Consider the following 24,385-nt stretch of genomic DNA (forward strand, 5'->3'; position numbering starts at 1 on the left):
TTTTTTTTTCTGAGACAGAGTCTTGCTGTTGTCGCCCAGGCTGGAGTGCAACGGCACGATCTCGGCTCACTGCAACCTCCACCTCCTGGGTTCAAGCGATTCTCCTGCCTCAGCCTCCCAAGTAGCTGGGATTACAGGTGCCTGCTACCATGCCTGGCTAATTTTTGTATTTTTAGTACAGACGGAGTTTTGCCATGTTGGCCAGGCTGGTCTCAAACTCCTGACCACAGGTGATCTGCCTGGCTCGGCCTCCCAAAGTGCTGGGATTACAGGCATTAGCCACCACGCCTGGCCCTCTCTCTCTCTCTTTTTTTTTTTTTTTTTTAAGAGACAGGGTCTTGCTATGTTGCCCAGGCTGGCCTTGAACACCTGTGTTCAAGCCATCCTCCCTCCTCAACCTCCCAAGCAGCTGGAACTATAAGCATGTGCCACGGTTCGCAGCTTTATCATTTTGTTTTGTCACAACTCTCTTATATAGTTAATATACCTTTGGGAGAAGCATCACACACATACAAAAAGTAGCAAACCTTGACCTGATTGGCATTTCTGAGATGAAGAGACCCACGCGAGCCAATAGATTTTCCTCTTCCCAACATTCAAGCAACTTCCTTCCAATTGTTTGCTAATTATGATATGTGAAGTTTGTGGGTGTTTCTAAATTAGGGACTTCCTTAAAAGAGTTTGTGTTTCCAGAAGATTTGCTACTTCAGACATCAACCCATTATTAGGGTGTCTTGTTCACAGTCCTCCTGCCCATTTTAAGATCCTTTATTAAAATAGCTTGAAGGTGACCATGCATGGTCTATACCTCCATCCCCACCCATAACAATCTTCTTTTGTACAAACATAAAAACATGCTTCTGCTGATTAAAACATATAGCACATGATTGGATATTAATGCTTTGGAGAGATGGTTTGGGGTCACAATCACCCAGATACTCTCATTAGGAGGTCCTATAGATCATGGCCTGATGGAAGAGTTTGTGTTACTTGAAAGTAAACATCAAGGGAAAAGAATAGAAAAATCTATCACTAACACCATTGTTAACTCAAATGAATCAAATAATAAAGGATGTTGATATAAAAACATTTGATCCTCTCACCATGCTTTTTAGGATCTACCTTCTGCTCTCATCCTGCCTAAAAGTCATAGAAAAACATTGACACTTTAGGATGCTCCCAGGTCCTGCAGTTCTGTTATTCCCAATAGGGACAATGTTGCATTCAAAACTGCACCAATTGCAGCATGTCCCTGGCCAGGCCTGTGTTCCTTCTCTATTTTCAAGACATAGATCTTTTTAAAGAGTCGTATATAAATATTTTTTTCTCTAAACTCTAAGAAAATGAGAGTTGAAGAAGAAAAACAGAGAAGACTTGAAGGACTTTTTTATCCACTGTCTTCAGCAGAGCTATTTCATCGTGTGTGACATTCCTGGAAGTTGCTATCAAAGTCCCAAAGTACGAAATGCGTCTCGTAAGTCATCAACCTCATACAGGGGCTGTAGAGAAAGAGAGAGGCAAACTGAGTGAATGGCTTCAAAACTGGGTTGGGTGTTGGTGGGGCCGGAGAGGCTTCTAACCTGAGTGGATGGCTTTGTAACATTTTGGAAGAAAGTAAATTGGGAAACAGTTTTTTTGGGTTTTTTTGTTTGTTTGTTTGTTTAAAAAAAAAAGGAGAAAAGAATTCTGACCAGGAAGGAAACGCAACCCTGGGGAGAGACAGAAATTTAAAGATGTGAAACAACAAAAGAAAGAAAAGGGAGGGAAAAGGAACCTTAGCAGAGGGCTCTGAATGGTGAAACAGCAGAAGAAAAGGCTGTGTGGAGGAGAAATAAAGATTTCATCAGATGAAAACTGAGAGTGATTAAACAATAAGAAAATATAAGAAATATACAAAACTCCAAAAAAGATTATAGAGAAAGACAGAAAATTTAAAAAGCAAGGAAGCCCCTTACCAAAAGGATGCGCCGAAGCTGTCTGGAGAGACGAACTGAATTTTCATGCAGCCCTTCCCAGGCTTTGAAAGTTCTTTCATGGTTTTCTACAAAAGTATTCCAGCAGTAAAAATAATCTTAAAAAAAAAAAAAAAAGGAAAGAAAAAAAGGCGGGGATATGGGAGTAGAAGATACTTCAGGTTCCAAATCGAGGGGAAAGACAGCAACCCTGGCCCCATTTTCTCATTTCCTCGGGCCCTTGTCTCTGAGCCATTCACTCTTTTCTCTGCTTCTAATCTTTAATTTCGGCTCCAAAGGTGAACCAGAATCGCCGCCCACTTCTTCCCCTCGAGCTTCCCCACTAACTCATTCATTTTGCATCGCAATCCCGAATGCGGGCTGCTGCACTGCGCCTGCGCGGAAGGCCCTTTCGCACCTTTGAAGGTCATGATGGCTATTTGCACCCCGGCGCGGTGCAGCCGCCGCAGCCCCTCGGGCTCAGCCTTGCGGTCCTCGCAGAAGTAGAGGCGCGCGGTGAAGATCCTCAGACTGAGGTTGGGGTTCCCTCGCAGAAAGTCGGCCACATGTCGGGCACAGTCGTAGCAGGGGCTCCAGGAGGTGAACCAGGTGACGCGGTAGCAGCGGCCAGGGTCTAGGTCCCAGTCCGAGATGTAGCGGAGGAAGAGCAATTCCACGTGGCAGCCGTTCTGGGGAGACAGAGAGGACCACGCTGAAATTCACTGACTTTTATTGCGGCTCTGGTAGCCTTAGTCATTGTCTCCTACAGTGATCTTTGGGGATGCTTGCAGCTATTGTCCTTGTGTTACAGAGAGACTAAGCAACTTGCTCAAAAGAGTACACCAGTAGGTAGAGCTGAACCCTTGGCAGCACGAGTCCTGCAGAGTGAAGGAAAGCTATGGGTTTTTGTGGAATGAGGAAGATGAAGTGCGCTGAGTTGGGAGGAAGCAGCGTCACACTACCTCACCGAAGATTTAATTTGTGTTTATGAAGTTGCTTTTTGCACCCTTTGAGAAGGAAAATGGCTAGAAGTGCCTGTTGATGTAACATTGTGGAAATATACCTGGACCACTAGGTGGAGGCAGGACAGTTTATGAGGACCATTTGGGAGGATCTGAAAAGGGGAAACGGATTTTGGTAAAGCAGACAGATGGGTGTTGTAATAGAAGTAATAGGCACTGCGATGAGAAGTAAATGGAAGTGCTTGATAAAATCAAAGACTTCTGAAATAGAATGTGTCATGTCACCAAATAGGAAGGAGATTGGGATGTACTCAATACAAATGTAGGCAAAGAAAATTGCATGGCAATATAACCATCAAACAATGAGCCAGACGATGACCTTCCACCCCATGGATGCTTCCCTGAGATTCCACCAAGCCCAGATGTCACAGCGTGTTAAGGGAGAGGAGATACTCGTGGGCAGAAGTTTATGTAAACCCATCTGGATTTTGGTGAAGAAGTCTCTTGGAAATGTAATTCTTTCGGGTAGCCGAAAGATCAATTTAATTAATCAATCAGCCGAGGCCTCTCTGAGTTTTCTGGGGATCACCATGTTGAATGTATTCACTGGCCTACAACCCATGTGAGTAGGAGGGAAAAGAAATCATTTGGAAAACAGAATTGAGCCACTGTTAATTTTTTCCCAAATTCTTCTTCCTTAATTTTCAAAAATGCTTAAGACACAATTTGTTTTTCACATTTAAAATTTTTGCTTGAACAAGCTGATAATATTCTCCCATATAAAAATGCTTTTAGCTTAATTAATCTCAAAGGCAATTCAGATGCTGAGGAAAGCGGGTAAACAGTTTGGGAGCAGTTGTTCTTGGCACTGAAGGAAGGAGTGGCATTAGGGTGCCCAGCATTACCGGGGAGGAATTAAATCACATATTTTGGGCCATGTCTAATATGGGTGCATGGACATGGAAAAAGAAAGAAAAAAAGGATTTGAGGAATGTAATAGAGACACGAATGCCAAAAAAGGATGGAAGTAATACCTTCAGCAGGTGGCTCTAAAAGCACTCACAGTTGACCATTAAACTGCTTGCAAAGCCGACTTTAATTGATACCTTATTGCGAAGATGACCAAAGTCCAGTGAAAAGGATGTAGCACTGTCCCGCCTCTTCACTACATAGCACAGGTAGGTCTCATGCCGACCCTTAGCCCAGCGGACATTTTTGAAGTTGTAAAGAAATTTCCTCCGGTTCATCAAGAGGCTGTGGGTGAGAGGAGGGAGAGAAAATGCAAGAGTACAGTTTATTATCTGGTCACTCTGGATTTTCCTTCAGCTTTTTAAAGAGGTCATTACTTGGGCTAAACCAAAGAAAATGCTCTGGCTTCCTCTGCTGGCTGCCTGAGCCCTACTGAGCCCGGCTGAGCCTGGAATCCATCATAAACTCCTTTTCCTGCTTATATTTAAGGCCAATTGAGAGATACTCATCAAGGACCCCAAACCCTTACCCACAAGATGGTCACCTCCTGCCACTGTCTTCTAGATGCTGATGCCTTGGAATTACAATTAAATTTGTTCTTCAACAAGAAAACAAAACAAAAAATAAACTTGTTCCTCAGTCCCATAATTATATTTTCAGATTTCCCCTCCAGTCTTTACCTAAGTGTCCAATTTGTACCTCAAACTCAAAATGATCAAAACAATATTCCTCAACTGCCGCCTGTCCTAAACTGCCTCTCCTCCTGACTTTGCCACTTCAGGTAAGCAGGCTAGCAGCCTGGAACCATCCTTGACTCATTTCTTCTTCCTCAGTTCTCATATTTAATTAATCATCTAAATGTGTTGATTCAAACCCCCCAATATTTCTTGAATTTGTACCTTCCCTGTTTGCTGTTCTCTGCTTTGGTCCAAGCCCTCATCTTCTTCCTCCTTATCTGTTGTGCTGGCCTTTTAACTGGTCTGTCTGCCTCCCGTCCCTCCAAAATAACATTCCCCACACTGTCACCGCCATGATCTCACAAAAACCCACGTGCACCGTGCCATTCCCATGCTGAAGATCCCCTGATGGTTCTCTTCTGCCCGCAGAATAAACTCCAAACTCTTTAACGTGGTGTTTAGGCCACTTTTTACAGTTGGACCTTGATCTAAATTTCTTTTTTTAATTAATTAATTTTTTTTTTTTGAGATATGGTCTCACTTTGTCGCCCAGGCTGAAGTACACTGGCGTGATCTCGGCTTACTGTAGCCTCAACCTCCCAGGCTCAGGCAAATCTTCCAGGCTTAGTGGATCCTCCTGCCTCAGCCTCCTGAGTAGCTGGGATTACAGGTGCCCACCATCATGCCCAGGTAATGTTTGTATTTTTAATAGAGACGGAGTTTCACCATCTTGGCCAGGCTGGCCTTGAACTCCTGACCTCAGGTGTTCTGCCCGCCTCGGCTTCCCAAAGTGCTGGGATTACAGGTGTGAGCCACTGCACTGGCCTATTTTTTAATGTATAAGAGCAATACCGGGCTGGGCACAGTGGCTCACACCTGTTTTTTAATGTATAAGAGCAATACTTGGCCGGGCGCAGTGGCCCACACCTGTAATCCCAGCACTTTGGGAGGCCGAGGCAGGTGGATCCTCTGAGGTCAGGAGTTCGAGACCAGCCTGGCCAACATGGTGAAACCCCATCTCTATTAAAAATACAAACATTAGCCGAGTGTGGTGGTGGGCGCCTATAATCCCATCTACCCGGGAGGCTGAGGCGACAGATTTGCTTGAACCCAGCAGGTGGGGGTTGCAGTGAGCTACGGTCACGCCATTCCACTCCAGCATGGGCAACAAGACCAAAACTCCATCTCAAAAAAAAAAAAAAAAGAAAGAAAGAAAGAGTAATACTTGATCATTGTCAAACTTGAATACTATGGAAAAATAGAAGAGCTCTAAATTTTAAAATATTAAAGATTTTTAAAATCTCGAATATCATAGTGTCTAATAATAATAATTAGATCTAGTGTCTAATGACAATGACTGTTAAGATTCTTGTGTTTATTCCTCTAGTCTTTCTACAGGCACATATTTACATGATTTGGATTATACTGATTGCATGTGTGATTTTGTACTCTGCTGCTTTCTTAACTAGGCAAAATAATCTAAATATCTTGCTATGTTGTTCCCACATAATGACTGATTTCTCCTCCTCTTTGTTTTCTGGCTCCTAGCATAGTGTCTTGTATATCATAAGCACTAACTTGAACAGCATTTGTGGAAATACTCTGGTAACCCAAGTTTCCGTAAAGAAATCAAGAGTCCCCATTGCAGCTGCAAACAGCAAGGCAAGCTGTACAGTGTGGTTGATATGAAAGCACAGGTGATGGCTGGATTTTGTCCCTAGTCTTTTCCAGAAATGCATTTATCCAATTTGTGGAGCTAGTGCTGTCACCTAATGGTGTGGGGCAGAAGTGCAGAGAATTTGCAAAGTAAAGTGCTCAGGAATTTGAATAACGTTTGCTGGCAAGAGAATTGAAACTTTTCTTACTCATTATTTTTTCTTACATTGAGGTATAATTTACATACAGTAAACTTCACCCATTTAAGATGCATAATTCTACGAATATTTTTGGATGTAAACACCCCAAACTGCTACCGCAGTCAGGATACAGAACCTGAATCACCACCCTCACCCCACCAGAGCTTCTTCCTCCCCCTTTGCAGTCTTTCCCTTCCCCACAGGACAACCACTGATTTGCTTTCTTTTTTTCCCCTTTTTGTGGAAAATGGAGTTTCACTGTGTTGCCCAGGCTGGTCTTGAACTCCTGAGTTCTAGCAGTCCTCCCACGTGGCCTCTCAAAGTGCTGGGATTACAGGTGTGAGCCACTGTGCCTGCCCTGATTTGCTTTCTGTAACTATAAGTTACTTTCATTTTCCAGAATTTCATATAGCATACATTATCTCCTCCTTCATGTCTGACTCTTTCATTTAGCGTCAAGACTTTGGGATTCATCCCCAAGTAGCTTCTTCCTTTGTACTACAGGGTGGTATTCCATTGCATGGATATAGCACATTTTGCTTATTTGTTCACTTGTTGATGGATATTTGGATAGTCTCTACTTCGGGGTTTTGTGAATAAAGGTACTATGAACATTCATGTACCAGTCTTTGTGTGGATATACATTGAGAATTGATATTTTAATAATGTAGTGCAGGTGATAGACCCTGACTTTAAAAGTTAAATACCAAAATATCAGCCTAACTAAGTAGATCATCTAGGACAACAGCTTTTTGTAGTTGTTTCCATTTATTTTTAATTTTTCTTATTATTTTTTTTGAGGCAAGGTCTAGTCCTGTCACCCAGGCTGGAGTACAGTGGCGCAAGCACTGCTCAGTGCAGCCTTGACCTCCTGGGATGCAACGATTCTCCTGCCTCAGCCCCCTAGTAGCTGGGACCACAGGCACATGCCACCATGCCCAGCTAATTTTTGTTATAGAAACAGGGTTTTGCCATGTTGCTCAGGCTGGTCTTGAACTCCTGGGCTCAAGCGATCCACCCACCTCAGCCTCCCAAAGTGCTGGGATTACAGGCATGAGCCACCTCACCCGGCTGTCTGTTCCAGTTTAAATGTCTCCCCTCACATACATGAAGCTTATTGGAAAGCACTTTAAACCTTAAGCAGCAAACTAGATTTATTACCAGTATACACATTATATAAGGTAAAAATTAGCCACATTGTTTTAAAATTAAAAATGCATATTTTAATCTAGATGGATACTAGGCCAGATGCAGTGACTCATGACTGTATCCCAACACCTGGGGAGGCCAAGGCAGGAGGATTGCTTGAGCCCAGGAGTTCAAGACTGCAGAAAGCTACGATTGCACCACTGCACTCCAGCCTGGGTAACAGGGTAAGATTGTCTTTTAAAAAATAAAAAACATGAAAAACATAAAATGAATACTAAAAAAGATCCAATAATAATTAGCTTTATTTTAAAAGGATAATAATTTTTATGGTAATTACCACAGTACCAACCACCATTACTATTAAACTATATTAGCATATAATAACCCTTCATATATATAAGCTCAACACATAATAGGTGCTTAATAAGTGCAGAAGAAAAAGAAAAGAAATTCTCTCTTTGAGGCCCAGTGTTAAACAGATTAAGCATCATCTCTTACCAATAAATCCCTTTTATATTTAACTTACCCTCCTGGGCTGTGTAGATGAGAAAGGCAGAGGAATCTACATCTTCTTACATGCACCTTGGTTGGTGGGGTGTGTGTGTGTGTGTGTGTGTGTGTGTGTGTGTGTGGAGAGAGAGAGAGAGCCTTATCATAAGGAAGAAAAAGTGTCCTGGAAGTATAGATAAGAAGGATGTGGCATAGACAAAGGACTTTGGGTGGATTTTTGGGTCCTACTCTACATGAAAATACAATAGGCCTACACTGTTTCTGTCACATGTTACCAGTCAGAGTGAAATGAATTGCGTGAACCTGACCTGCTAGTTAATTTGTTGATCCATTACTTCCCTTCTCTGGTTAGGGGCCTGTTTCCAGCTCCCTGTTCTCGTCATTTCTGTCCTGGGTAGGAAGGACCTTGCCGAGGGAGTGTTTCAAGCCTGCAGGCTGACAGCTGCTCTGGACAGCTGTGCTCCCTGAGGCAGAACCCTAGCTGCATCCCCAGCCGTGCGAACCAGAAACAAGCGGGTTAAAAATAATCCTAACCAAGTCATTTTGCCATCACTAATGAGCTCTACAGATACTGTCCTCCTTAATGATGATATATTTCCCTTTTGTCCTGTTGAATTTCATCTTTTCTCCTTTTCTGTCTTTCTCTGAATTTCAACTGCTGATTTTACCTTTGCTTTGCATTTTACTTTGAACAAGTATTTCCAATGGACCCTTCACAAGGACCTATAGCTCAGACTTGTTTTCAAAATCTCAGTGTAAACTGAGGCGACATTTGACATTGTCTGACCTCAAGAAAATTTTCTGAAGAACATTAAATCCTCCATTAAAAATCTTTATTTTGTATATTGGATGTGATGGCTCATGTCTATAATTCCAGCACTTTAGGAGGCCCAGGCAGGAGGATTGCTTGAGGCCAGGACTTGGAGACCAGCCTGGGCTGGTCTAAGACCCTGTCTCTACAAAAAAACATATTTTTAAAAAATCTTTATTCTGTAATGTAAGTTCTTTATAAAGGAATTAAATTGAGGTAAAGTATAAGGATTAGGTATTATTCTCATACATTCATAGTAATCATAAATGTAGGAACAGAATAAGTTCTATGATAATAGCTTATCAAAAACTGCACATAAAGACATTGTGAGGACCTTAACCAAATTCACACCTAAGAGGTAAGTTAAGCTGTGTCTGAACAAATGGAAAGATTAATTAATAGTAAAAGTGCCATTAACTGCCTAACAATTGGGCCTTTAACATTAAATAACTTGCTTGAATGAATTTTTCTCCTTATAATGGATGCAATCATAGTGACTTTCAAGAAATTAATTTAGAATGTTTGGCATTTCTAAAATTACAAATTTTCTTACTATAGCTAAATTATTTCAGTAACGTCTCCCTAGGAAAGTGTGTCTTCAAGTTGTTTTATTGTTGAATATTTACAAAACTATTACAAAAATTAACACTACCATTTTTAGTACAGTACTGCTATTACCTTTTCATGATTTGAGTCTCTAAAGATTTGCTATGTTAATATTATTGCCATAAATTAGTTTCAACCATGGTACAAATCTCAAGACGAATCAGTACATTGTACACACTACTTCTTTTGCCACATGAAAAAGAGAGAAATCGAGAGAAGTCTGAAACAGAAAGAATTGGGCTGACAGCATTTAAGATCTGAATAGAAGAAAAGGAGACAGATCAAAAAAATATATATGCATATTGATCAAGCTGATCTTATCAGCCAGACAGTTATATGAGAGAAAGGGATAGCTACCAGTCTCATTACTCAGATTTGCTCTGAGAGGAAGGCCAGTGCAATCACCCACGAGGAGACTGCCTCTTTACCTGTCCATAGTGGTGTCCAGAGTGTCTTCTTGGCTCCCTGCAAGTCTCAGGCCAGGAAAATCTTGCTTCAATTAATGACGGTTCTCTGTCTCAGTCTGACAGTGCATTGGCCCTTCACATTCAAATTTGGGCTTGCTCTTTTGGGCTCCTCCCCTGACAGCATCACCCCCACCAGGTACCCCAACGGCCTTGCTCCTGATTTGGATCCAGTGAAGATGGGTGGGTGGGGCTGTCATAGGCAGAGTCACACAGGTTAAACGATTGAGGGCAGCTCTGCTTAATGTTTAGGTTCCTTTAGGGCTGCTGCTCTGAAAGTCCAGTCCATGCTCCATAGCTAGCAAAGATCAGGAGGCAGTAACAGTAGACACTTAAATTATAATCATGATAACACAAAATAAAAGCACAGTGATAATAGTAATATTTATGTAAATACCTTAAAGAGCATTTAAATAGCTTCTTGTGTTATTGTGTTAAAGAGCACTTAGAAAGCCTCTAATTCCCCCATATTCCCACAATGTCTCTGAACCTCAGTACAGACAGACACTAACAGCTCCTACTTTGCAGTTAAGCAAATGAACTCAGTTATATAGAATTTAGAACACAAAAACTTTGCCTCGCAAACCATGGATTTTTTTCTTGCTGATTGCATTACAAGAATTGCTTGAAGACTAGATATTTACACCAAAGAGTGATTTTTGCATGAGCCATCTTTTTTAGAAAAAAAAAAAAAAAAATCCTTAATTTGGAGTCAGAAGCAGCAGCAGTCCCCCAAAATACAAAAATGCTTATTTCACCAGACATCAGTGTCTAATTGGCTGCACTGAATTTGGAAAACAGGCTAAGATCTTCAAATAAAAGACTTTAATTTTGTGCTCTCATAGAACTTGGTCTATTAAAGATTTTATTTCTCTCTCCTACTGTAGCCCATATGCATTCTATTTATTCACTGAGTAGATACTTAATGCCTACTGTTAATGGAAACTATGCCAAGTGCTAGGGATGCAATGGTAAGCAATGCAGCTAGGGTCTCTGCTCTCTTCCTGCCTCAAGGCTTTGATACCATCTAAACCTTGATGATTTTCAGATCAATAGCCCTAGCTTGGACCATGTATTCATCTGTTCTCACACTGCTAGTAAAGACATGCCTGAGACGGGGTAATTTATAAAGGAAAGAGGTTTGATTGACTCACAGTTCCACATGGCTGGGGAGGCCTCACAATCATGGCAGAAGAGCAAGGGACATCTTAGGTGGTGGCAGGCAAGAGAGAGCTCATGCAGGGGAAATCCCTTTATAAAACCATCAGATCTTGTGAGACTTATTCAGTATCATGAGAACAGCATGGGAAAGACCCACCCCCATGGTTCAACTGCCTCCCCCTGGGTCCCTCCCATGACGTGTGGGAATTGTGGGAACTACAATTCAAGATGAGATTTGGGTGGGAACACAGGAAAATCTGTCAGACCGCTTCTTTAAACTTAAGACAAGTGTGTCCAACTTCCCTCTCAGAATCTCCATTTGGATGTCTGAGCACCTCCAGCCTGTCTAAAACAGAACCCCTGTTCTCTGCCTTACCTGCTCTTCTTGCCATCTTTCCCATCTCAATAAACAGCAGTATTCTGTTTTTGCTTGGCAAAAACTGGGCAGAGTGTCTCTCAGCTCCTCTCTTTCTTTTAAATTCCATGCACACTCCATTAGCAAATCCTGTTATCTCTGCTTCCAGAATATATCCACAAACTGACCACTTCTCACTACCTCCAGGTCCAAGCTACCTGGATTATTGCATTTTGCTTCCCAACTGGCCTTCCTGCCTCCCCCTTCTTCGATTACAGTCTGTTCTCCACATAGCAACTAGAGTATTCATTCTGGAACTTTAAGGTCATGTCACTCCCCTGTCATAACCCTCCATGGCTTCCCATTCTCTCAGTATGGGCCAGCAGCCTGAGATGGCCCACAAGCCCCGCTACCATCTGCTTTGCTTCACCCCTCTGGCTGCATCTCCCTCCATTCTCTCCCTTGCTCACGCAAAGAGCGCACACTCCTTCCTCTGCCCTTGAGGTCCCTCTGCTGAAATGTTATTTTTTGTGTATGGCTGTGGCTTACACCATCATATATTTTATGTCCTTATTCAAATACTCTCTGGTATTTGAGATTTGTCCTAGTCACCATATCTAAAATGTCAACAAAATCTCACCATTATGACACTCCCTTGCCTCCATCCCCTAAATTATTTTTCTCTTTAGCACTTATCACTCAAAATACACTCCTAAGTAAACTAAAGACAAGTAAAATAATCTGTTTAAATTATTTTTTAATTAGCCATGAGATTCAAAATAATAATTATAATTATTTCTAATAATTATATAATAATAATTATTATTATTTTGAGGCAGGGTCTCTCTCTGTCAGCCAGACTGGACTACAGTGACATGGACATGGCTCACTGCAGGCCTTGACATCCTGGGCTCAAATGACACTCCTGCCTCTGCCTCCCGAGGAGCTGAGACTACAGGAATGTGCCACCACACCCAGCTCATTTTTGTATTTTTCTTTAGAGACGAGGCCTTTCCATGTTGACCAGGCTGGTGTCAAACTCCTGGGGTCAAGTGATCTGCCCGCATCAGCCTTCCAAAGTGCTGGGATTACAGGCGTGAGCCACTGCGCCTGGCCTTGTCTAAATTATTATTGCTGAAAAAATTCCTCAGGGCACCAGCAAGATAGGAGACAGTAGTTGCCTTTGGCACTCTCAGTTTTATACGACAGTTGGACGAGGAGCAGAATGGAGACTCCAAATCCATCTGCAGCGTCCACTGGAAGGTGCAGGCATTTGAAATCTAATCCCTTTAAGTTATATCCTCAGATGTGAATTGGGCTTTTATCATATTTTCACCCATTTGTCAAGAGAATAACACACAGGTACACACAATTGGGTTGTTTTATTGTTTTAAATAAAAATGGCATATATTTAAGGTGCATAACATGGTGTTTTGATATCTGTAATGAAATGATTGCTACAGTCAAGCTAATTAACTTATCCATCTCCTCATATAGTAACCTTGTATGGGTATGTGTGTGTGGTAACCGCAACTGAAATCTACTGTCTTAGAAAATTTCCAGTATACAATTTTTTTTTTTTTTTTTTTTTTGAGACAGAGTCTCACTCTGTTGCCTAGGCTGGTGTGCAGTGGCACGATCTTGGCTCACTGCAGCCTTGACCTCCTGGGCTCAAACAATCTTCCCACCTCAGCCTCCTGAGTAGCTGGGACCACAGCTGCACGCTACCACACTGGGCTAATTTTTTTTTTGTTTTTTTGTACAGGCAGGATCTCACTATGTTGCTCAGTTGGGTCTTGAACTCCTGGGCTCAAACAATCCTCGTATCTCAGCCAAAGTGCTGTGATTACAGGTGTGAGCCACTGTGCCTGGCCCAATATAATATTTTTTAACTGTAGTCATCATGCTGTACAATAGAGCTCTAGACTTATTAATCCTGTATAACTGCAACTTTGTACAATTTGAGCAACATCTTCCCATTTTCCCTACCTCCCCATGCCTGCTAACCACCATTTTACTTTCTTTCTTTTTTTTTTTTTTTTTTGAGATGGAGTCTCACTCTGTTGCCCAGGCTGGAGTGTAATGATGTGATCTCAGCTCACTGCAACCTCCACCTCCTGGGTTCAAACGATTCTCCTGCCTCAGCCTCCCAGTTAGCTGGAATTCCAAGCATGCGCCACCACACCCGGCTAATTTTTGTATTTTTAGTAGAGACGTGGGTTTCACCATGTTGGCCAGGCTGGTCTCGAACTTCTGACCTCAAGTGATCCACCCACCTCCGCCTCCCAAAGTGCTGAGATTACAGGCGTGAGCCACTGTGGCTGGCTCACCATTTTGTTTTCTGCTTCTATGTATTCAACTTTTTAAGATTCCACATATAAGTGAGATTATGCAGTATTTTTCTTTCTGTGTCTGACTTATTTCACCAAGCATAATGTCCTCCAGATTTATCCATGTTGTTGCAAATGGCAAGATCTCCTTTCTTAAGGCAGAATGATATTCTTATTCTGATATACATATATATACATGCCACATTTTCTTGATCCATTCATCTGTCGACAGACACTTAGGTTGTCTCCATATCTTGGCTATTGTGAATAGCGCAGCAGTGGACATGGGAGTTATCTCTTCAAGGCACTGATTTCGTTTTCTTTGGGTATTTACCCAGAAGCAGGATTGCTCAATATGGTAGTTCTGTATTAAAATTTTTGAGGATCATATAGTAGTTCTAGTTTTAGTTTTTTTTGGAGAAACCTCCATACTGTTCCCTATAATGGCTATGCCAATTTACATTCCCACAAACAGTGTACAAAGGTTCCTTTTGCTCCACATTCTCACCAATACTTGTTTTCTTTTGTCTTTCCGGTAATAGCCATTCTAACAGTTGTGAGGTTATGAGATAGGAAAAAATAAAAATGTAAAATGCAAACCCAATAGTATATAATAGGGGCGAGGCGAGGTGACTCACGCCTGTAATCCCTGCATTTTGGAAGGCCGAGGCAGGCAGATCACCTGAGGTCAGGAGTTCGAGATCAGCCTGGCCAACATGGTGAAACCCCATCTCTACTAAAAAAAAAAAAAAATACAAAAATTAGCCAGGTATGGTGGCAGGCAACTGTAATCCCAGCCACTTGGGAGGCTGAGGCAGGAGAATTGCTTGAACCCGGGAGGCGGAGTTTGCAGTGAGCAGAGATGGAGCCACTACACTCCAGCCTGGGCAACAGAGCGAGACTCCGTGTTTAAAAAAAAAAAAAAAAAAAAAATTATATAATAGGAAATAGGAAAAGCCGACGATTTTTTCTTCCACATTCACACACCATTCAGCACAGCCCTTCTGACACTAGATGTGTGCCAGTCTTTTCCCATACACCAAGCAGTTTTCCAGTGGACATCAACTGGGTGTTCTATAATTTAATTCAATTCTGACACTGTTCACCTGGAGATAGCATCAGACCTCACAGATTGTGGGTAAATCCCACAAGACGGCCCCCACTTCAGATGCCAATCTCAAATTTCAGGTTGTGACCTGTACTTCTGATCAACCAGCTTAGGGGTTCCCACAACCCATGCCTTGGGTTCCATTAATTTGCTAAGTCGGCTTAGCAAACTCGGGGAAACACTTACTTAACTTTTACCAGTTTATTATGCTAATGAAGGATATAATAAAGCATACAGGCCAGGTGTGGTGGCTCATGCCTGTAATCCCAGCACTCCGGAAGGCCAAGGTGGGCAGATCACTTCAGGCCAGGAGTTTGAGACCAGCCTGGCCAGCATGATGAAACTTCCATCTCTACTAAAAAAATACAAGAATTAGTTGGGCATGGTGGCTCACACCTATAGTCCCAGCTACTCAGGATGCTGAAGCATGAGAATCGCTTGAACTCAGGAGGCAGAGGTTGCAGTAGCTGAGATCGCACCACTGCACTCCAGCCTGGGTGACAGAGCGAGATTCTGTCTCAAAAAAAAAAAAAAAAAAAAAAAAAGATACATATGAACAGCCAGATGAAAGTACAAAGGGTAAGAACTGGAGGGGTCTGAGCACAGAAGCTTCTGTCCCCTGGAGTTGGGGTGTGCCACCCTCCTGCTACACAGATATATTTACCAACTCAGAAGTTCTTTGAACTCCATGCTTCAGGGATTTTTATGGAGACTTGATCATGTAGGCACGATTAGTTATTTACTCTATTCCCAGCCCCTCTCTTCTCTCGGGAGAATGGGGAGTGGGGCCAAAAATTCCAAGCTTCTCGTCATGACTTGGTCTTTCTGGGGACTGGCACCCCTCCTAGAGCCTAGCAGGAGTCATCTCATTAGAACAAAACAAACTCCTGTCATCTAGAAATTCCAAGCTATTCAAAAGCTCTGTGTCAGATGCTCTTATCACTCAGGAAATTCTCAGGGCTTTAGGAACTCTGTGCCAGGAACCAGGGGCAGAGACCAAATATATATTATTCTTATTATTTCACAGAGATGATATCTCATCGTGATTTTGATTTGTATTTCCCTCATGATTACTGTGTTAAGCACATTTTCATACACTTGTTGGACAATTGTATGTCTTCTTTTGAGAAATGTCTATTCAGGTCCTTTGTCCATTTTTAATTGGGTTATTTATGTAAGAATAAATATGATTTAAAAGCTGTTCATGGACCAGGCGCCGTGGCTCATGCCTGTAATCTCAGCACTTTGGGAGGCTGAGGTGGGCAGATCACTTGAGGTCAGGAGTTCGAGATCAGCCTGGCCAACATGGTAAAACCTCGTCTCTGCTAAACATACAAAAATTAGCTGGGTGTGGTGGCACGTACCTGTAATCCCAGCTACTCGAGAGGCTGAGGCAGAATTGCTTGAACCCAGGAGGCGGAGGTTGCGGTATGCTGAGATCACACCATTATACTCCAGCCTGGGTGACAAGAGTGAAACTCCATCTCAAAAAAATTTTAAAAAGCTGTTGGAACCCCAGAAACACTGTAAGCCTTGAGAGATGTGGCTGTGATCTGAGTCACATATGGATGCAACATCTGCTTCTCAAGTTATAGACTAACCCACTTCCTTATTTTTCTTGTCCTGTATAGTAATTAGAGAAAATTAAATGACGTCAAGGACAAAAACCTCCTGCCTTGTTAATTAATGACCCTTATCATAGATTAACTTCTCCTTTGTCATCTTGCTTTGCCTAAACCAGATGACAGAAAACATATGACTATTACACCCTCTGCAAAAGACGCTATATGTACCCTTCTCAAAAAGAAACACTGCCTATAATCAATCAAATTGTTATAACTATGCACCAACCTTGTATGAAAAATGTTGTAATTGTGCATAAACTCCTGTGTCTCTGCCTATATAAATGATACTTTAACTTCCCTAGTTCAGAACACTGACTCCATTTCCTTGGAGTTGGTGTTTCTGAATGGACTATCTTCAAACTTTGTTCTTGAATAAACTTTATTTAAATTAGATTCTGATCCTTTTGATTATTTTAGATTGACATTTTTTTTGGTACTAAGTTGTATGAATTCCTTATATATTTTGGATATTAAACCCCTGCCTACCTTTTTTTTTTTCGTTTTTGAAACAGGGTCTCTCTCTGTCGCCCAGGCTGGAGTCCAGTGATGCAATCACAGCTCACTGCAGCCTTGACCTCCCAGGCTCAAGCAATCCTCCTTCCTCAGCCTCCTGAGTAGCTGGGACTACAGACACAAGCCACCATGCCCAGATGATTTTTATACTTTTTTTGTAGGAATAGAGGCCTCACTTTGTTGCCCAGGCTGACCTTAAACTCCTTGGCTGAAGTGATCCTCCTGCCTCAGCTTCCCAAAGTGCTGAGATTATATGGCATTAGCCACTGCACCTGGCCAGACATTAACCCCTTCATCAGACATATGATTGGCAAATATTTTCTTCTAACCTATAGATTGCCTTTTCATTTTGATGTTTGTTTTCTTTGCTGTGCAGAAGCTTTTCAGTTTGATTTAGTCTTACTTTTTATTTATGCTTTTGTTGCCTATTCTTTTGGTGTCATAGCCAAAAACATCATTGCCAAGGCCAATGGCAAGAAGCTGCCCATTCCTACTCCCATTTTCTTTTAATAGTTTTACGGTTTCAGGCCTTATTTAAGTCCTTAATCCATTTTAGTTGATTTTTGTGTATGCTGTAAGATAAGGGTCCAATTTCATTCTTTTGCATGTGGATATCCAGTTTTCCTAACACAATTTATTGAAGAGACTATCCTTTCCCCACTGTGTATTCTTGGTGCCCCTGTTGGAAATTAGTTGACTTGCGGGGTGTGGTGGCTTACGTCTGTATTTCCAACACTTTGGGAGGCTGAGGTGGGTGGATCACTTGAGGTCAGGAGTTCAAGACCAGCTTGGCCAACATGGTGAAACCCCATCTCTACTAAAAATACAAAAATTAGTCAGGTGTGGTGGCTCATGCCTGTAATCCCAGCTACTTGGGAGACTGAGGCAGGAGAATCACTTGAACCTGAGAGGTGGAGGTTGCAGTGAGCTGAGATCATGCCACTGCACTCCAGACCAGGCAACAGAGACTCTGTCTCAAACACATACACACACACACACAAAGAAAATTAGTTGACTTTGTATGCTGGAGTTTATTAGGGAGTTTTCTATTCTCTTAGTCTACATGTCTGTTTTTATGCCAGTACCATACAGTTTTGACTACCATAGTTTTGTGCTATAATTTGAAATCAGAAAGTATGCTGCCTGTAACTTTGTCCTTCTTTCTCAAGATTGATTTGTGTATTCAGGGTCTTTTGTTCCATACAAATTTTAGAATTGTTTATTTCTTTGAAAAATGGAATTTTGATGGGAATTGTGTTTAATCATTTAATCTCTATGTCCCTTTATTTAGTATAAACTTTTTTTTTTTTTTGAAGGAGTGGAGTGCAGGCTGGAGTGCAGTGGCATGATCATGGCTCACTACAGCCTCGATTTCCCAGGCTCAGGTGATCCTCCCACCTCAGCCTCCTGAGTAGCTGGGTATGTGCCACCATGCCCAGTTAATTTTTGTATTTTTTGTAGAGATGGGGTTTTGCCATGTTGCTCAGGCTGGTCTCGAACTCCTGGGCTCATATGATCTGTCTGCCTTGGCCTCCCAAAGTGGTGCGATTATAGGTGTGAGCCACTGTGCCAGACCAATATAGACATTTTAACAATATTAACTCTTCTTATCCATGAACGCAGGATATCTTTCTACTTATTTGTTGTCTTCTTCAACTTCTTTCATCAATGTTTTATAAGTTTCAGTGTATATATCTCTTACTGCCTTGGTTAAGTTTATTCTTAACTATTGTATTCTTTTTGATGCTATCATAAATGAAATTATTTTCTTGATTTCCTTTTCAGGTAGATATTTGTTCTTGTAAATAAATGCAACTACTTTTTGTATGTTGGTTTTTTAATCTGGAAACTTTACTGAATTTATTAGTTCTAATCGTTTTTTGTGTGTGGACTCCTTAGTTTTCTACATACAGAATTATGTCATCTACAAAGAGAAATAATTTTACTTCTTCCTCTCAAATTTGGATGCCTCTTATTTTTCTTGTGTGATTGTTCTTGCTAGCACTTCCAGCACTGTGTTGAACAGAAGTGGCAACAGTGGGCATCCTTGTCTTGTACCAGATCTTAGAGGAAAAGTTTTCAGCTTTTCCTTTAATTTTGATGTCAGCTGTGTGCTTTTCATAAATGGCTGTTATTGTGCTGAGGAATTTCCTTCTATACCTATTTTGATGAGTTTTTTTTTCTGCCATGAATGAGTGTTGAAGTTTGTCAAATGCTTCTGCATCTCTTGACATGATCATGTGGTTTTTAATATGACATAGCACATTGATTGATTTGTATGTGTTAAACCACTCCAAAGGATAAATCCCACTTAGTCATGGTGTAGAATCTTTTTGATGTGTTGTTGAATTTGGTTTGTTACTATTTTATTGAGGATTTTTGTATCTATCACATACGTCTTTTTCCTTTTTTTTCTTTTTTTTTTTTCTTTTTGAAACAGAGTCTTGCTCTGTCACCCAGGCTGGAGTGCAATGGCGGAATCTCAGCTCACTGCAACCTCCGCCTCCTGGGTTCAAGCAATTCTCCTGCCTCAGCCTCCTGAGTAGCTGGGATTACAGGTGCCCACCACCATGCCAGGCCAATTTTTGTATTTTAGTAGAGATGAGGTTTCACCATGTTAGTCAGGCTGTTCTCAAACTCCTGACCTCAGGTGATCTGCCCACTTCGACTTCTCAAAGTGCTAGGATAACAAGGCGTGAGCCACCGCGCCCGGCCTATCACATATTTCTTAATGGCAGCTCCTTTAAACACACACACTCACATCCTTACTGAAACTGAAATTATTTTTTAAAGCCCAATAGTTTCCCTGTCAAGGGCCCTCTTTTTTCCTGCTCAGCCTCTGACTGGGGAGTGATCCCATTCTCTATACAAAAAGTCATTATCCAGCAAGTTCAGCCAACAGCTAGAAAGCAGAAAAGCTGGGACTGAGATTTGAAAGCATCAGCCTTACTCCAAAGCCCATGCAATACTGTCAAGCTGGTAAAATCAATCCTATAGACCTTAATCTATTTGACCATATCAATTTAGAACTCTTCATCAGAGCTACAGAGAACAATCCCCCTGCCACTGCCACATAACTGTATCATTTAGAATTGGTATATGTCAGGCAAACTCAATAAATGGCTTATGCAAGAAAGACTTTGTCTTCCACCCAAAAATGTAGACAGTTGACTTAGCAAGTATTAAATCTAAATCTAATTGAAACATGGACCTGTACTTCTTTGGAGCTCCTTGCTTTATCAAAAGAGGCTCTGTTGGCAGAATTATCTGTGGATATTTGTTTATTCTATTTTATAAAATGTATTTGATATGATGTTGGCAAAACCTAACAAACACAACACAAAATACAGTCTACATTCATGTATAATGTCTCTTTCTGTTTTGAAAATCTTTTCAGTGTATAGACTGCAAAAAAGGTTCTCTCTAACATATATCAATCAGTTTTAGATATTCAGCATTTGAAAATGAAGTTCCTGGAGAGAAACAAATATTCTGTTTGTTTTGATGTTCTACTCCTTTGGGGGCAATTTAAAAAAGTGATTTTATGATGAATTTATAAAGATTACCTTTGAAAGCTGAAATTCATTCATCTGATTAATATTTATTAAAGGCCTATTATGAGACAGCATAAGGGGAACATCAAAGGTGAATACTGGTGTGCATTATAGTTCTTCAAGCAGTTTATAATGTTGTTAAAGGCTTTAAAAATAGACATAATACTTAAAGGCAAGTGTGGTGGCTCATGCCTATAATCCCAGCACTTTGGGAGACCGAGGCAGGCAGATTACCTGAGGTCAGGAGTTTGAGACCAGCCCGGCCAACATGATGAAACCTAGTCTCTACTAAAAACACAAAAATTAGCCAGGTGTGGTAGTGCATGCCTGTAATCACGATTACTCAGGAGGATGAGGCAGCAGAATCCTTTGAACCCGGGAGGCAGAAGTTGCAGTGAGCCGAGAGTGCGCCATGGCACTCCAGCCTGGGTGACAGAGCGAGATTCTGCCAAAAAAAGAAAAAAAAAAAGACAAAATACTTAAATGACTGACGATATTAAAATAAATAGCTATAAAAGACAAATCTAAAAATTACTGAATCATGACATCTCAAAGTTGAAGGAACTTTAGGTTTCTCTAGCCCTATGCTTTTCAAAATGGGACATGCATTTCTGGAGAGATGCTTATTTTTTGAGGGTGCAGCAATCAATGAAGGATAAGTCGAAGCCACAGGATGGATATGCCGTGCTTTCCTGGAACCTAAAGGTTTCCCAAAAATTAGAGGAAAACATTATTTGTATTTAAAAAGTTATTTGGAGAAGAATGTAATATGCACATTAATTTCCTTATACTTATGTCTTTTCCCCCACTTTTTTTTTTTTCTTTTTTTGAGACAGAATCTCACTCTGCCACCCAGGCTGGAGTGCAGTGGTACAATCTTGGCTCACTGCAACCACCATCTCCCAGGCTATCCCACTTCAGCCTTTCAAGTAGCTGGGACCACAGGCACCCGCCACCACACCTGGCTAATTTTTGTATTTTTTGTAAAGATGGGGTTATGCCACATTGTCCAGGCTGGTCTCGAACTCCTGGACTCAAGACATCCGCCTGACTGGGCCTCCCAAAGTGCTCAGGTTACAAATGTGAGCTACTGCACCCGGCCTTTCTTTTCCCCATATTATCTTCTGGTCTCATGAGAAAAGGAAAAGGCCTCAAGACATGGAAGACTTCAACAATTTTTATTTTCCCCTGTCTGCAAAGTAAACCCACATGTGGCAGGCCTACCAGTGTGGTTGCTAATCTAGCATCATGAAACTTTTAAAGATAAAACATGGATTCCAAGTAAGTTGAGTGATTTGCAATTATACCCTCAGATGCTCAGCATTTCTTAGTTTACTCTTCTTTATAGACAGTTTAATGGGGAAAAAACTGAGAAACAATGATTCTCTAATGCTCTGTAAAAAGCATGAATTCTTGCTAAAACTTTCCAAATTGTGGTCTCCTACTTTTTTTTTTTTTTTTTTAATTTTAGACAAGTTCTTGCTTTGTTGCTTTGTTGCCCAGGCTGGAGTGCAGTGGCACAATCTCAGCTCACTGCAGCCTCAACCTCCTGGGCTCAAATGATCCTCCCACCTCAGCCTCCCGAGTAGCTAGGACTACAAGCATGTGCCACCACTCTCGGCTAATTTTTAAATTTTTTATAGTGACAGGATTTCACTATGTTGCCCAGGCTAGTCTTGCACTCCTGGGCTCAGGCAATCCTCCCGCCTCAGCCTCCCAAAATGCTGGGATTACAGGCATGAGCCACTGCAGCTGGCCTCTCTTATGCTCTTGTACAAACCCAGTATAGTTGGCCGTCTACGTCCATGAGTTCTGCAGGCTTGGATTGAAAATAATTGAAAAACAAACAAACAAAATAACAATTAAAAATAATATGAATTTTAAAAACAATATGGTATAGCAACTATTTACATACCATTTACACTGTATTAGGTATTATAAGTAGTCTAGAGATGACTGAAAGTATACGGGAGTATGTGTGTAGGTTATATGCAAATACTATGCCATTTTATATAAAGGACTTGAGCATCCTCGGATTTTGGTATCTGAGGAGGGTCCTGGAACCAATCAATCCCTCGTGGTTCCCAAAGCACAGCTGTACGAGGATATGCATCATCCACTTGGTGGCATGAGTTCAGAGGAAGAAGAAAATCATGGTAGATAGAAGCTATAATAACCAAAATAATTGAAATAATCAAAAGCTTCATGATAGGCAGTGCTTGACTGAGACTTTGATGAATAGATAGGATTTGAACATTTATTTATCATTTGAATAATAAAATGCATAGAAAATATTTGACTATTCATTTATCTTCATTGATGATGGGGCAGAGAATTCTGGGAAGAGAGAATAGTGTAATGAAACCAGCATGGTCTTTGAAGACAGAGAGACTCGGGCCCAATATCTGTCCCTTTTTTTTTTCTTTGAGACGGGGTCTCACCCTGTCACCTAGGCTGGAGTGCACTGGTGCAATCATAGGTCACTGCACACTCCAGCTCCTCAAGCAATCCTCCTACCTCAACCTCCTGAGTAGCTGGGACTACCAACATGTGCCACCACACCCAGCTCATTTTTGTAGTTTTTGTAGAGACAAGGTTTCGCCATGTTTGCCCAAGCTAGTCTCAAACTCCTGGGTTTAATTAATCTGCCTGCCTTGGCCTCCCAAAGTGCTGGGATTACAGGAGTAAGCCACTGCGCCCAGCAGATCTGGCGCTTTCACTTAGGAAATGCATGGCATTGGGAAAGAATTCCTTCCTCACAAAGTCATCCTGATGCTTTTCTTAGCTACTGTGTGTGAATATGAAAGCATGGCATCTGGGATATGTAAAATATGCTTAATAAAATTTCTCATCTCTCCAGGTGACAGGAACACCATAAGCTTGTTGTCCTCACAACCTTGCTGTTCCTGTCGTCTTCTCTCCAGGCGACAGGAACAGCAGGGTTGTGAGGACTTGCTTCTGATATTTTAGCAACAGTTTGAGCTCAGTCTGGTTTGAGTGAAGGCTCATAGTAAAGCTATGATTACATAAAATTGAGATGTTATTCATATTTTACATAATCTTCTTAAGGAAAACTCTAATAAAATCCAGAGTTAACTAATTTACATGTAACTATAAAGTTCTTTATGTTAAGGAAACATGATTTGTCCAGCATAAGAAAATACTTTATTTCTTAGAAAGCAATATTCCTTGTTCACCTTGCTTCTTCTAAGGGAAGAAAAATTATATCTCTTATAATTACAGAATCATTTTCTGTTTGGGGGATTTGGAGTTAGTGAGACTAAAAAACAATTGTGTGGGGTTTCATTCAGCTATTAGTTATTTTCCTTACTAACTACTGTCTCCTCTCACCAACTTCTATTGAAAAACCACAGCAAAACCTGGCTAGTTCATTTTTAACAAAAATAACATGACTTGGAAATTGTGCTGCTGGTGCACATCTGGACCTCACCACTTAATCCTCACCATGAGAAGCACAAGGTGAGGTTTCATTATGGCCACTGTGTGAAGCTAAAATGGGGACTTCCCCTGGGAGTCTCCAGGGTGTACATTCCTGTGTCTGAGGCCAGCGTGCTCCGGCAGAGACTCCCCAGGCCACTATTTTTGGACACCAGCTAGATTGTTCAATATGATACTTTGCTGTTTTTAAAAAGAGCCCAAAAAGGAGTCTGTGTGGGTGAAAGTGTGATTTTTGGAGTGCTTCTACTTCTGCATTCCCCGATTTTTGTTTTTCTCAGTTTACTGCCAGCCATATTATAGAACTTCTCTGGGGTATGAAGAAGT

General features: G+C 41.3%; 1 protein-coding gene across 5 annotated transcripts; it reads right to left on the bottom strand.

Annotated features, from left to right (window-relative positions):
- Positions 1–305: 305 nt before the first annotated feature.
- AICDA (activation induced cytidine deaminase) lies at positions 306–11,751 on the bottom strand. 5 transcript variants are annotated; one of them, XM_054445041.1, is made up of 6 exons: positions 11,494–11,751; positions 9,921–10,254; positions 4,021–4,168; positions 2,371–2,641; positions 1,956–2,071; positions 306–1,499 (listed from the first exon to the last, which is right to left on the bottom strand). In XM_054445041.1, the coding sequence occupies exons 2-6, from the start codon at positions 9,926–9,928 to the stop codon at positions 1,446–1,448; spliced, it is 597 nt and encodes a 198-aa protein (XP_054301016.1). In that variant the 5' UTR covers positions 9,929–10,254; positions 11,494–11,751; the 3' UTR covers positions 306–1,445. The 5 variants fall into 5 exon arrangements, with proteins under 5 accessions (XP_054301016.1, XP_054301017.1, XP_054301015.1 ...); XM_054445042.2 differs by lacking the exon at positions 11,494–11,751 and adding an exon at positions 11,111–11,150 and having other exon boundaries at positions 1,956–2,041; XM_054445040.2 differs by lacking the exon at positions 11,494–11,751 and adding an exon at positions 11,111–11,147.
- Between the last annotated feature and the right edge of the window lie 12,634 nt (positions 11,752–24,385).

The sequence above is a fragment of the Pongo pygmaeus genome, chromosome 10 (genome assembly GCF_028885625.2).
Source record: "Pongo pygmaeus isolate AG05252 chromosome 10, NHGRI_mPonPyg2-v2.0_pri, whole genome shotgun sequence".
Classification (NCBI taxonomy): Eukaryota; Metazoa; Chordata; class Mammalia; order Primates; family Hominidae; genus Pongo; species Pongo pygmaeus.

Bases quoted from the DNA above. Each gene is read 5' to 3' on its own strand.
- AICDA (XM_054445041.1), bottom strand. The intron at 2,642-4,020 runs GTATCAATTAAA...CTGTCTCCCCAG, and splicing joins TTGGTCATCTTCGCAATAAG to AACGGCTGCCACGTGGAATT. The intron at 2,072-2,370 runs GTGCGAAAGGGC...TTTTTTTTTAAG, and splicing joins AGCCATCATGACCTTCAAAG to ATTATTTTTACTGCTGGAAT.